The following is a 14,259-nucleotide window of genomic DNA, read 5'->3' as shown; positions in this document are numbered from 1 at the left end:
GCCAAGATGCTATGCCACAAACACAAGGTGTCAATATTTTTTTTGTACACCAGATCTAGATTTCGACAATATATGTCTCTTCAGTTATGTTAGGGATCTAAACGGTAATTGGAAGTCCATATAATTTACCCTCAATTTCAGATAAACTCTTAAATATTAAGAGTCAATATAGGATGAACGGATCATATAAACCGGAGGGAAAATATGATACAAGCCCAAACGAAAAAATATAAACAAGTCTAAATTAAAAACTACGTTCAAACCTATGATTGCGTTGGATAAAAACCGCAATTTTTATACGTGTGCATGTAAAACAAATTTCGTTGTAGAAGGGTCTAAATACAGCACAAACAACATTTTCCAAAAGACCAAAAAAGTGAAAAAGTATATTTGAACAAAACGCATTTGACTAACAGGTCGAACTGTTCATTAAATAAAATAATAAAATAAATAAAAAGTTAACAGTTCAATTCTATCGATTCCATCCTTCCATTGGGACTATTCAGGATAACTGATGTAGTGTCGCTATAGGCGACGTCGTTAAGGAGGTTTATGACGTTCCGCCATTGTTCGTTATTAAAAGTTCTCTGGATTTAATTTCGATCGGAACGTTGTTATGAAATAACGTTCCATTTCTATATGCTTCATCCCGTCTACATTTAAAAATAGGCATTATTTGAATTTTTTTTTTACCACAAAATATATATAAGACCGTTGGTTTTCCCATTAACAAGGTTTTACACTTGTCATGTTGGAACCATTCATATTTTGCTGTTCGGTGTAAATTAATGCACCGTGTTGAAGGTACTTCGATATATGATGTTTTACTTTTTACAAATTGTGACTTGGATTGAGAGATGTCTCATGGGCACTCATACCACATCATCTTATATCTACCATAAGTCTTCAAATGTATTCATCTGTACAAATGCACAGCAATGACTGACGAAGACAAGTAATATACAATGGCCGTACTAAATGTGGAATGTCTAATATTTTGACAGCCGTCAATTAGTATGGAATCATATATCTTTGTTATTATTTGAGAAACAAATGCTGTAAACTATGATTATCGTCGAATACAGATCGATACGTATGATTGAAATTTGTTTTCACCATAAAGGAAATGAAGATAATAGTTTAGTATATTACTAATAGCAGCTGAAAGTGATATGCAAGTCAAAATGATTTCAGAACGTATTCATCAATAATACCGAATAATTTCGACAACAAATTAAACCTATTTGGACGACCAAATCAAATATGACGCTGCAAAGCTTTAAAAACTAGAAAGGGTTATATTAGTCAAACTAATCAAAGATACAGGACGTATGATCAAAACCGTTAACAGTCTACATACCACTTCATGATTGAAATGTTAACACACATTATTCCTGATACATTTTTTACATCAAAGTTAATTTAATTGTACATCGGTGTTTAGTTTTAAAAGATTTTTCAATAACCACTTGTATTTGCACCTTTAATTCATCCGATCCGATCGTTCGAAAAATTTATATGACTATTTTTGTTCTCATTCATCCCTGGCTTTCAAATATTTGGTATTGGTCGTTCCTGATGAAGGTAAATCCAGGAAAAACGCTTTATTACGTGTTGTTTATATTTTTTACGTCACTTGGTCGATACCTTTGCTTGTGGATTATCATTCTTAGAGGGTATTATCAGCTCAGTAGTCGGGACTTTGGTAGTGGTTCGATTTAAAACTTACCTTACAAAACTGTCCGTTTAAAAAGTTTGAAAATATTTATAAACTAAGGTTTCAACTCCCTTAGGCAAAGATGACCTCGGATGGATTATGCTACTTTTATGTACTTTTTTATATTGTATAGCTCTTCAACTATTTTGGATCTCATACATGCCTGGATACTAAAAGTATGGTATAGAGCGTTCATAATGAAGGTAAATTCAGAAAAGTGCTTCGGACTAATGCAATTTATTACATGTTGCTTTTACTTTATACAACATTTGGTAGTTTAAAAAGTACGTTTTGAACCTTTTATTATATCGCAAAACTTGCTGACTTTAAATTACTACATTGTACATAACTTTTTTAAAGAAAATAATTTGAAGATATAGCTGAAAATTGCCCACATCAAATATTGATTGATCGTAAAGGTGTTCCAAAATGTATATCAAGTTAACTTCACGGCGTAACAGCTTTCTTACAATTATCAACCCTTTATCTAAGAAATCATGACAGATAATACACTTTCTTGAATATCGTATCAACTGAATGTTATCCTAGTATACTTCATATGAAGGCGCTGCTGGAATAGTGCTTACTACAAATTGAAAGTTCACATTTTGTGAAGATGTAATCTTCTCATTTGCCGGAAGGAAAACAATGTATGTCAAATCCAATTAAGGAATTGACAAATAATCATTAAGAAATAACTCAACCTAATCACGCAATGAAATATATACAATACGTTAACCCACACATACATCAAGAACAAAATCAAACATAAGTACATATAATCACAAATTCATATAGTGCCATTTCGAAGGCATATCATATAATATCAAAATACCCTCAAGTTATGACTATACCATATTGAGTAATCGTTGGCAGGATAAGTGTCACCCTCAGACAAATCCAGCTTTACTTCAAATGTTTGCTTAAAGTATGAGGTCATAATTGGTACATTTCAAACTACCATTTTGATATTCAAAGACCGCGGATACATTTGTCTTGTGAATTGAAACTCAAATTGTAATGGACAGACAAACTGCAGCAATAACTTTATTAACTGTATATATCTACACATGATGTATTCTTCACAACTAATGATTATAACGTGAAACATACAACAAATTTTGTAAATGTATATACTGATTACAATTCTTACCCATTTCTATCTCCTTGTTCTTTCTATCTGAAATATGTATAGTAAACTAAACTTTAAGATGTGAAGAAGTGTAAGTGTATATAAAACTGTATTAAGAGGCAGATATAAATTTGCTCATATTTCTACTTTAGTAGACCATTTGTTGCTTGTTTGATTTGTAAACTTGTTTCTCTAATGCTTACTCGATTAAGCCCTTTCCTGACCTGTTGATTTTTTTTTATCAACGTATGGTTCATGGTTTGTTCGATCTTAGTTCGACATTGGTTAAAATTCAATCATGATGTCAAATGTTCTTGCTTTCCTCGTAAATTCCTATTGGGATTTGAAAAAAAAAACGATTATGCCTGATGACGTCACATAGAGAGGATGCATATTTTTTACATGTCGTTCGAAAAATCCACTCAAGAAAGAGGGGCGAATGATATCAAAGGAGCAGTCAAATTCATAGATAGAAAATTAACTAACAACACCATTGCTAAAAAACAAAAAAAAAAAAACCAGACACATAATAGTACACAAGACGCAACATAGAATACTAAAGAATAAGCAACACGAACCCCACCAGAACTGGGGGTTATTTTAGGTGCTCCGGAAGGGTGAGCAAATCCTGCCCCACATGAGTCACCCGTCGTGTTGCTCATATAAGGTTGCCTGGATATCGTCTAAAAATTAGAGAAACCGATTCCACCACCAAATATCGTGCAAAACAAAATGCATCCACTGTCGACACTTGAGATTTAACATTGTTTCACACTCGATGGTAAAATCTATATGTTAATTATGCTGGAATGATAACAGATTAACTGATAGACGCAGTTTTATGCATCCTTGGCTTTCACAAATTTAGCAGCAGGGTTTAAGAAAATCAGCTGTTCGGCCTGCTAGTTAAATGCATTTGTTAAAACATATTTTTTCAGTCTTTTAAAAATGTTGTTTGTGCTGTATTTAGAGCCTTCTACAAGGAAATTTGTTACATGCACACGTATAAAAATTGCGGTTTATATCCAACGCATTCATATGTTTGGACGTTGTTTTCATCTAGTCTTATATATCCTCTTGATATCAGACTGAAAAAAACTGAAATCAAGTTGATACAAAACCAAAAACATCACAGACGCTTTTGATAAAGCCCAGGAAAAAGATCGAGATATTCTCATGGAATACAAAGATAAGACGATCCGCTCAGACAAAATTCCGTTAGTTGTCACCTTTCATCCCGATTTGACAAATATTGCATCTACAATCCGCAAGCACTTGCGTCTTGTCGAAAATGACTCGTCCTTAAACGAATTGTTCCATCACCTCCTGTTATTGCCTATCGCAGACCCCAAAATCTCAAAGACATAGTTATGACATCAAAAGTAAAGAAACAAGAGACTTCTAAATTTGGGTGTTACAAACAATGCAGAAGAAGCAATTGTAAGTGCTGTAAAACCGCCAATACTGACCACTCTCTCAGCAGCACGGTTACAAAGCAGCGATACAACATCTATGTTACATCTAGTTGCAAAACGGAAAATAGTATTTATATTCTTACTTGTGAAACTTGCAAGCTGTAGTAAGATGGCGAAACAGAAACTAAATTCAACATCAGACTTAAAAATCACCGGTCGTTTTATACAGAAGGAAGACATTGTCTAATTAAGAGACACCTCTTAAGAACCGGACATACTTTTCAAAATATCACCTTTTAAATAATTTAGGTAAACCAAAATTGGGACTGAGAAAGGAGAAACCAGAGAGAAAGGTTATATATGCACCAGCTACGTACTCTTGAACCTAATGGACTTAATGAGAAGGATGAAAAACAGTTCAACCCAAAACCAAAGGAATAAATCCTGAATTTGTTCCATTTAACTAAAATAACTAATAGTTTAGATTTAAGAATGGTTATGTACAATAAACGGCTAAAATATGTTTTATATAGACCATATATTAAACTTTTACACACATTTTGTGTTGTTCAAGCTACAAAGACATTTTCTGTCATGCATCCGATTTTATCTAGATATATGCTCACGCTTAATGAAGCTAATTTGTTCAGCGAAATATTGCGTGAATAAGATATAAAATACAACTAATTTTTATATCTGGAGATAGTGTTTTTCATTGAAAGAGAAGTTTTTATTCTCCAGTCCTAGTTTCAGAAGTGTAACAAGGCACTCAGTAGGAGGATTTTTTCACTATGGATGCAAGTATAGTATTGCTTGGTAGTATAAAGAACCATCATACCAAAAAAACGGACAAACATCAATTCCTTTCCCCTAAAAGTTGGCATCCTAAACACTTCTCCCGTGGTATCCTGTTCAGCCAGGCATTGCGAATCAAGAGAATATGATCTACTGAAAATACGAAAAATTCTAGACTTGGACAACTACGTAAAGTCGCCAAAAACTTCTAGAGTACAAAGATAAGAATAAAGCAGCTAACAGAACACTCCTTGTACTCACTTACCATCCTGATTTTAAAAATGTGTCATCCATTGTTCAGAAGCATTGGAAAATTATGGAAAATGATTTAAATCTAAAACAAAAGTATTTTCATCACCACTAGTCATGGCCTTCAGAAGACCTAAAAACATCTGTGACAAATTAGTGACATATGTATTAGCAAAGCAGCCTACTCCATCTCCCGGTTGCTACAAACAATGTGGTCGAAGGAATTGTTTGTGTTGTAAAGCTGCCAATACAAACAGTTCTTTCATCAGCTCCGTTACTAAACACAATTATACCATCTACTCTAATTCCAACTGTTAAACGGAGAACTCAATTTATATATTACCAGGTGACACTTGTGGCATTCAGTATGTGGGAGACACAATTGACAAATGTAATATTCGGCTCAATAACCATCGTTCATCGTACACAACCAACAAAAACTGTCCTCTCACAAGACATCTTCGTTCAACGAAACATACTTTTGATAATGTTACTTTCAAAATCATAGAAGTCAACAACGAGTAGGACACCACGGCGAGAAGAGAAGAGACTTTTTTTGGATCTACCAGCTCCACACTTTAGAACCTGATGGTCTTATAGAAAAAGACGAAAAAAGAGACAGGAAAGATAAGGAATAATTTAATACAAAGCATCGTCCTTTTTATCCCGTGATATTGGCCAATGGACGTTGCTAACTTCAACTACTAATTAAGTGTTTTCAAGGCAGCTTAATCCAAGTGCAACATATACATTGAGCTGTAAAATTTTCTTATTTTCAAGGTAGCTAAATTCAAGTGCAACATATACATTGAGCTGCAAAAGTTTCTATCAACTACATCCGATTTCACCCGGATATATGCACGCTTGATTAAGCTAGTTGGTCTACCGAAATTATTTTCCTCATTTTATAAATATTTTAAAACATCTTATATTTACATACTTAATAGTGTGTTAAAATTACATTGTTAGGCAATCTATAATTTTGTTTGTGTAATTGAATTAATTCATGTACTGATTAATCCACCCTCCCATAGATTTGTATGTCATGTGCTGCTATTTATAGGCGCTTATATATATATTTACTTTTGCTATTTATATATATATATAACATCTCCATGCCTTATATATCATGTACTGTATTACGACGCTAGATTAAAACTGACGAGGAAAGGTAACACCCGACCACCGTAAGCTTTATTTTTATGAAGCCAAATTGAATGTGGTCGTGTGGTCTAGCGCACCGGATACAGTGCAGGCGATTCGGTGTCACGATATTTCAGAAGCATGGGTTCGAATCCCGGCGAGGGAAGAACAAAAAAATGGCCAAACCAAATTTTCAGATCTAACATTGTTGGGTTGATGTTTAGACGAGCTATATATAAACGCCTAAAAAAGTGTACACAACAACTCCAAATACCAAAAAAAAAAGGTAACTATAAATGTAATTATTTTTAAATATTTCGGATAACAGATATCCTTCCTCGGTGAGACTCTGATGTTAAATGAATCATCTTTAAGTCTTCTTAGATTCAACTGTTACAATCTTGAAATTTATACAATAAAAAAAGTCAAACCGAACATCAGTTAAGACGCTTGCACCATTCTAAATCTTTATTAAACATGACATAGGTTATATGGCTTAGAGTTCAAATATATGTTTTAAATACAAATAATAATGTGCGATATGAACTAGCAAAATTCTAAAACTTAAACGGGAACGACAATTATGATGGTACAAGAATGATTACGTCAATACAATTACCAAATAGACAGCACGTTATATATATATAGCAAAAGTAAATAAATACGGTGTACAGAATGTATATATTAAAATTTTTAAATTCGCAAACTTCATTTCACATCAAATAATAACATTTCGTTAAAATATTGTCACTAGCGCTTTCATGCCTTCTGGCAATCTTCAGGCAACGTTTTAGTCCTTGACGACACTACCGTTGGTAACGTTTATTACGTTACAATAACGGTAAGGGGAGATAAATCAAACGTGTTTACGTAGATCCGTTTAATGTTGACTGAATGTCAAGGACATTGTTAAAACGTCACCTGAAGATTGCCAGAAGGCATTAAAGGGTTAGTGACAATACTTTAACGAACTGTTATTATTTGATGTGAAATGTAGTTTGGGAATTTTAAAATTTTAATATATATACATACGAATCCCGGCGAGGGAAGAACAAAAAATTTGCAAATTTGCAGATCTAACATTGTTGGGTTGATGTTTAGACGAGTTGTATATACATAATGTACACAGCCATGTACATGTATCACCATCATTGATGGTGATCCGATGGATAAATCTGTTGTAGAGTTGTCACCGACTCAGACGTACTTATATATATATACATGTAGAGCCCAGGTGGTCGTGTGGTCTAGCGGGACGGCTGCAGTGCAGGCGATTTGGTGTCACGATATCACAGTAGCATGGGTTCGAATCCCGGCGAGGGAAGAACCAAAAAATTGCGAAAGCAAATTTACAGATCTAACATTGTTGGGTTGATGTTTAGACGAGTTGTATATACATTTATATACATATATCCTGCATTTATATATATATATATCCTGCTTTGAGTGCTTTATCATACGTTTGTTTACTATACATATATCGTTTAAAGCTTCGCCCAATCGCGGACTACGTTTGTGTATTACTGTTGACGAGTGTTGAATGAACCTGCGTGACCTCAAAATGTATATTGCAGTCTCATTACAATGACATTTTGCTTAACCTTATGCAAACTTTAGATGAATTACAGTTCTGTTTGTTGTCAAGCATTTCTAGAGAGCAATATGAATTAAATCCCATTTTTACTGACATACAAACATGAACAGCAGGATATACTCCATAACATCGAGTTCAAAACTTGAATGTGTGACTAAATCTACCATAAGCAATGTAATTTTCAGCATGTTCAGTGAATGTCAAGTTCAGTTCAAAATTCTGAAGCGAAGCCCAAATCAAACATTTTGCTTTTAAATCAAATACTGTTCTGTTATCTATTTTTACCGTTGAAGTCACCTCTCGACCCAAATCAGCGCTCCGAACCTATGGCAGAGGGCAATGAGATTGATTTTTCTTGGTGATACATTATATGTATTATTCTATATATTATAACACAATTTGGCATGATTGCAAATACAATTGTATTTGATTTAATCGAATGATCAAAGTGATGGTTTTAGAAGGATAAAAACACCAAATACTACTGATTAATCTTATCTTATAGAAATGAAACAGTTTAACGCTTACCTTTCTTCTGATTTTTCACCACTTCTGTGTAAATAGTACTCTCGTCTGCCTTTTCCTTGCTTTTAGTTTTTTTGTTTTTGTTAACAACGCTATAAACTGATCCCTCGGGTTCATGTTGTGACGAAACATACAGCGGATTTTCCTTTAATCCACCTGAATAAATGATAATATACTTTGGGTTAAATATGTCGAATGAATGTTCATCATGCTATTTGAATAAATACTGTGTACATGTTAGACTAGGACATACAATTTGAGTGATTTCGGGAGAACATTTTTGATTGTCCACCATAAACAACTGATGTTAAACAACTGAGAAAATACCTTGTATATCAATATTCAAATAGTTCACTTATGTTGCAATTCTATCAACCAGAACATAAGGAGAGAATCAAAAACAAAGTTGCAATATCGTTAGCACACATACATGATGCCCGTTTAAAATTAGTACTGGATATTTTTACCTAACCCCATCTTGCTCTTTTATAATAAGAATTGGATATTTTAACTTTCCCCCCTATGAAACATTGTCTTTCATATCAGATTTCTGTTTATCGATCATTTCCATGATTGTATCGAGTAGAATCCTTCATAAACCTGTGTTAAACGAAAACAAAGAATAGTTAAGTAGCCTAAGTGATCATGCATGGATGGACTGGTGGATCTAACAAAAACATTATACCCTTAGCAATTTGTTAGATAAAATCATAATCAGTACAGTATTTCAATTATATAGAGATAAGGCGTCTGAAAATAGTTTCCATTACAAAATTATATTGTCTTCTAAAGGAAATACCTTCGTCGTCCTCTTCTCCGTCAACAGACCTGTTAAGATAAGAAAAAAAAATAATATTGTTTTCAAAACACAAATTCTTATTCTGATTTATGTTTAACTTCTCATCGTTTATCTAGTTACCTAAAAATGTTTGGTGTAGTTTATCGGAGGTGACCATTCTTGAAGGAATCGAAATACGTTTGAATAAATATGTTAAAGCTATTTTTTTTAAATATGCGACAACGTATGATTAGTCTCTGAAAATATCAAAAATTAAATTTTTCAATTAACAATTAGTATATTGGTATCAAAATGGTTCTTGGGTATTTCAATCAACATGGTTTGTCTGTATTGTAACGAAATGTGGGTCCCCTGAAATAGTGTGATGATGTAGTTTAAACCTTACTGTTAGTTGACTGTTCTTGTTATAGATTTCTTGTACACCTACGGTTAAACATTGTTAAACCGAACTTTTTTATAAGGTCTTTCCACTTTTCTGTGGAAAGACCTATTGTATTTGTTTTGATTATTAGGTCTTTCCACTATACTGTGGAAAGACCTATTGTACTTGTTCTGTTTATTAAGTCTTTCCACTTTTCTGTGGAAAGACCTATTTTTTTCTTCCGCCAAATTTTGTTCTTGCGAAAAATAGTTGTTTCACAATGTGTCCCTTCGATATTTTGTATATGATATCGAACAATTTATGCGCCTTTGAAATTTACCCTGCGTAACCGAATACTTTTCTTAGTAGGAGTTATCTCCCATAACACTGTTTTCCTTGTTTCCTCTACTCCTTCGCTACCGTAAAAGATTACGACAAATTTATTTTATAAAATTGCTCGTTATATCTTTCGCATGATTTGTTGTATTTTGACCGAAGCGATATGAACACTCCATATGAGAGTTATTTCCCCTAATGCATTTGATATAAGTGATATATGCATTTCTATCTTGTTAACCATAAGTGATAGACACATACATGTAGGATCTTTTGATTTGAGGTCCTTGTTCCAAACAAATGAAAATTATTCCAAGGTCAAAGGTCAAGGTCATATTCTAAATTTGGATTTTGGCTCATTTCACTTATATCTAAAAACTGTATAAGATATCGACACATTTGTTTTACTTAAAGCCAGTTGCGACATGTCGTAACACGTAAATTTTGATTGTAAGGGTATGTTGAACGCAAAAGGGAGTTTTCTCCCCTCTTGTATATAAAAATATGCGTTAAGTGATATATATCTCATTTACCAAATATAATTAAGACCTAAAGTCTTTTGGTTTGAGGTCATTGGCTTATAACCTTGAATTTGATCTCAAGGTCATATATTGATTTAAAGTTCTAGATTTCAACCTCTGCTTTTATCTCCTATGTAAACATGATAAAGTAATAGCTTTCAAACCATTTAACCTTTAAAAAAACAGCCGGAAGTGACTTTGTTTAAACAGGAAGTAGCTATTTTTCGTACCTTCTTTAAATAAAAGTATATAGAATCAGATATTTTCGGAATCCGTGTCAGGTAAATATTCAAAGAGTATCGGAAGTAACATTTTTCAGACCTGAAGTAACAAATTATCTCCCTTTTTTTTAAAAATATAGAAAAGAAACCATATGTTTTTTTAATCAGAGTGTTTTTTAATCAGAGTGCAATAAGCTATCATTTGACGATTGAAATGACATTTTAAACCTAATTTTACTACTTTAATATTTGTATGCATGTTTTTGGTGGAGAGACCTTCAATTGTTCTCTGAACAATTGGTATTTAATTAATTCTTTTTTCTTCTTCCGCCACTTTTATTTCTTGCGTATAAATTTTGTTTCGCTTAGATGTTTGGTATTTGATTTCGAACAGTTTATGCGACTTTGAAATTCATGCTGCGTAAACGAATACTTTTTCTTTGTAGGAGTTATCTTCCCAAACACTGTTTTACTTGTGACTACTCTCCTTCGTAACAGAAAAAGAAAGCGACAAATTTATTTTATTAAATTGATTGTTATATTTTCTGCATGATTTGTGTTATTTTGACCGAAGCGATACGAAAACTCCATATGAGAGTTATTTCCCTTTATGCATTTGATATATGTAATATGCATTTCTATCTTGTAAACCATCAGTGATAGAGACTTAGGATATCTTGATGTGGTCCTTGATCCAAAAATAAGAAAATAAGGTCAAGGTCTGAGGTCAAGTTCATATTTTAAAATTTAAATTTGGCTCATTTTCAATTCTTTTCAAAAACCGTGTAAGATATTGACAACATATTTTTACTAAATTTTAAGTTGCGACTTGTCGTAACACATGAATTTTGGTTGAAAGGGTACGCTAACATTAAACTGGAGTTTTCTCCCCTCTTATATTAAAAATTAGGCATATAGTAACTCATTAACCATATATGCATGTAGTTAAGACCTATGATCTTTTGATTTGAAGCCCTTGGTTTATGACCTAGCTTCTTTTTTAAAATTTCTTTGATGTGGAAAGACATTCAATTGTTCTCTGAACAATTGGTTTTTAATTATTATTATTTTCTTCCGCCAATTTTTGTTCTCTCGTAACATATATATATATAGGAAGATGTGGTGTGAGTGCCAATGAGACAACTCTCCATCCAAATAACAATTTAAAAATTAAACCATTATAGGTTAAAGTACGGCCTTCAACACGGAGCCTTGGCTCACACCGAACAACAAGCTATAAAGGGCCCCAAAATTACTAGTGTAAAACCATTCAAACGGGAAAACCAACGGTCTAATCTATATAAACAAAACGAGAAACGAGAAACACGTATATATTACATAAACAAACGACAACTACTGTACATCAGATTCCTGACTTAGGACAGGTGCAAACATTTGCAGCGGGATTAAACGTTTTAATGGGCCCAAACCTTCTCCCTTTTTCCTGAAACAATAGCATAACATCACAACATATAAAAACATACGATAAAATATCAATTAGCAGACTTAACTCAATCAAAAAACGTATGATTACACAAAGAACGAATAAATTTGATCTGCGATATCTGAATACAAATGCACAGTTAATTAAATATTAGAGACAAACAGTCATGACCAAAAGGCTATCAAACAAATTCAAACACACTGAGAAATATTTAACCAATCAATGTTCACTTTAGAAAAAAACCGGTTTTTTATAATCTTGAAGTTTATACAAATGTTGTAAGAATAAGTGAAAAATTGAAGATATTACAAATAATCAAAGCTGGTATACAGCCAAGATCCATTATAAATAAAAAATGACAAAAAAGCATTATAAACAGTATCAACAGGTCGAATTAACAAGAAAATACGATTTGAGAGTACTCGCAGTTACTGACAGCTAGTTAAAAGCCAAAACCAATTAATAGTAAAAAATCATGCATCAGAGACTAAAATCGACTAAAACACATCACAGGGATTTAGTATTTTAATGTCATTAATAGTCAAAGAAGACATGACTTGTGCAATGCCAAAAATAAATGTATCGACAGGTAGTAGTATAGTGAAGAGCGACTTCTATAGAAATAAAAGTTAACGTGGCTGTGTCCCCTATACATCTCGCCTCAAAAGATGATGAAATTTAGTTATGTTTTAATTTACCAATGACAAAATCAATATTAGTGCCAATGTGAACTATATTCAGAGATCTAATTACAATATTGGTACGATAACCCTTACTTATAAGTTTGTTTAAAGGTTCGATGAGTTTACAAGGATCACATAGTGATTTCCTCGCTTTAAGTACAATATTACCATAAAATGTAGGATGAGAAATACCATTTTTAATAAGCTTTCTACAGGTATAGCCAAATTTACTAATCAAATCTTTGTATCTATGAAAGAATTTAGTAAAAGTTTTAAGTAATTTATGGTATCGAAATCCCTGACACAACAATTTACCAGTGATGCATTGATTACGTTCGTTAAAATCTATGACATCAGAACACACACGGGCAAACCGAACGAGTTGCGATATATAAACACCGTATGATGGAGCCAAAGGCACATCGCCGTCTAAAAAAGGAAAATTAACAATAGGAAATGAAAAATCGTCTCTTTTGTCGTAAATTTTAGTGTGAAGTTTCCCGTTTGAAATTGAAATGTCTAAATCTAGAAAAGGACAACTGCTGCTGTTTATGTTAGATTTAGTTAAAGTAAGTTCGTTTGGGTAAATTTCTGAAGTATATTTAGAGAACTCTGGATTATTCAACGAAAAAATATCATCCAGATAACGGTAGGTATTTTTGAATGTATCAACCAAATGTAACAATGATGGGTCTTTACTGAGTTTGGTCATAAACTGAGATTCATAGCAATATAGAAATAAATCTGCTATTAAAGGGGCACAGTTGGTGCCCATAGGAATATCTACTACCTGACGATACACTTTATCGCCGAAACGTACATAAATGTTATCAAGCAGAAAGTTTAAAGCTTCAATCATATCCTCACATTTCCAGTAAGTGTATCTAGCATACTTTCCTTTTTCGTTACAGAAAAAGGCCTTAAACGAGTTACAGCAAATAAAATTACAATGAGATTTTTCGAAAGACCATTTTATCAAATACAAAAACTTTTTCTTTATAAGATTGTGTGGAAGTGTAGTGTACAGAGTAGAAAAATCATAACTGTCAACAGAATTGTAAGGACCATTGAAAGCATGTATTTTATCTAAAACCTCTAAAGAATTTTTAACACTCCAAAAATAATTAATACCATTATTTTCATAAGCTTTATTACAAAAGTTAATAACCAGTTCTTTGATAGTAGTAAGGGAGGTGGTTAGAAGCACTGATAGATTAGTAGTAGAACACTTACTCGAAGCGGAGATGAAACGGAATTTAAATGGTTTTTTGTGTAATTTCGGTAACCAGTACATGGTAGGGACTTTCAAATGTTCGGAAGATGC

At 32.8% G+C, this 14,259-nt stretch overlaps 1 protein-coding gene across 1 annotated transcript in view; it reads right to left on the bottom strand.

Annotated features, from left to right (window-relative positions):
- The window catches only part of LOC134722395 (hemicentin-1-like), a 147,979-nt gene that overhangs the window by 25,173 nt on the left and 108,547 nt on the right, over positions 1 to 14,259 (bottom strand). Inside the window, exons 14-16 of the mRNA XM_063586013.1 lie at positions 9,370 to 9,398; positions 8,574 to 8,726; positions 2,831 to 2,897 (exon numbers count right to left, since the gene is read on the bottom strand). Of these exons, the coding sequence (XP_063442083.1) occupies positions 2,831 to 2,897; positions 8,574 to 8,726; positions 9,370 to 9,398 (249 nt within the window). The remainder of the gene's footprint in view (positions 1 to 2,830; positions 2,898 to 8,573; positions 8,727 to 9,369; positions 9,399 to 14,259) is intronic.

Source organism: Mytilus trossulus, chromosome 6 (genome assembly GCF_036588685.1).
Source record: "Mytilus trossulus isolate FHL-02 chromosome 6, PNRI_Mtr1.1.1.hap1, whole genome shotgun sequence".
NCBI classification, from domain to species: domain Eukaryota; kingdom Metazoa; phylum Mollusca; class Bivalvia; order Mytilida; family Mytilidae; genus Mytilus; species Mytilus trossulus.
Note: the sequence above shows the minus strand (reverse complement) of the source record. Positions and strands in the feature narration are given on the sequence as shown.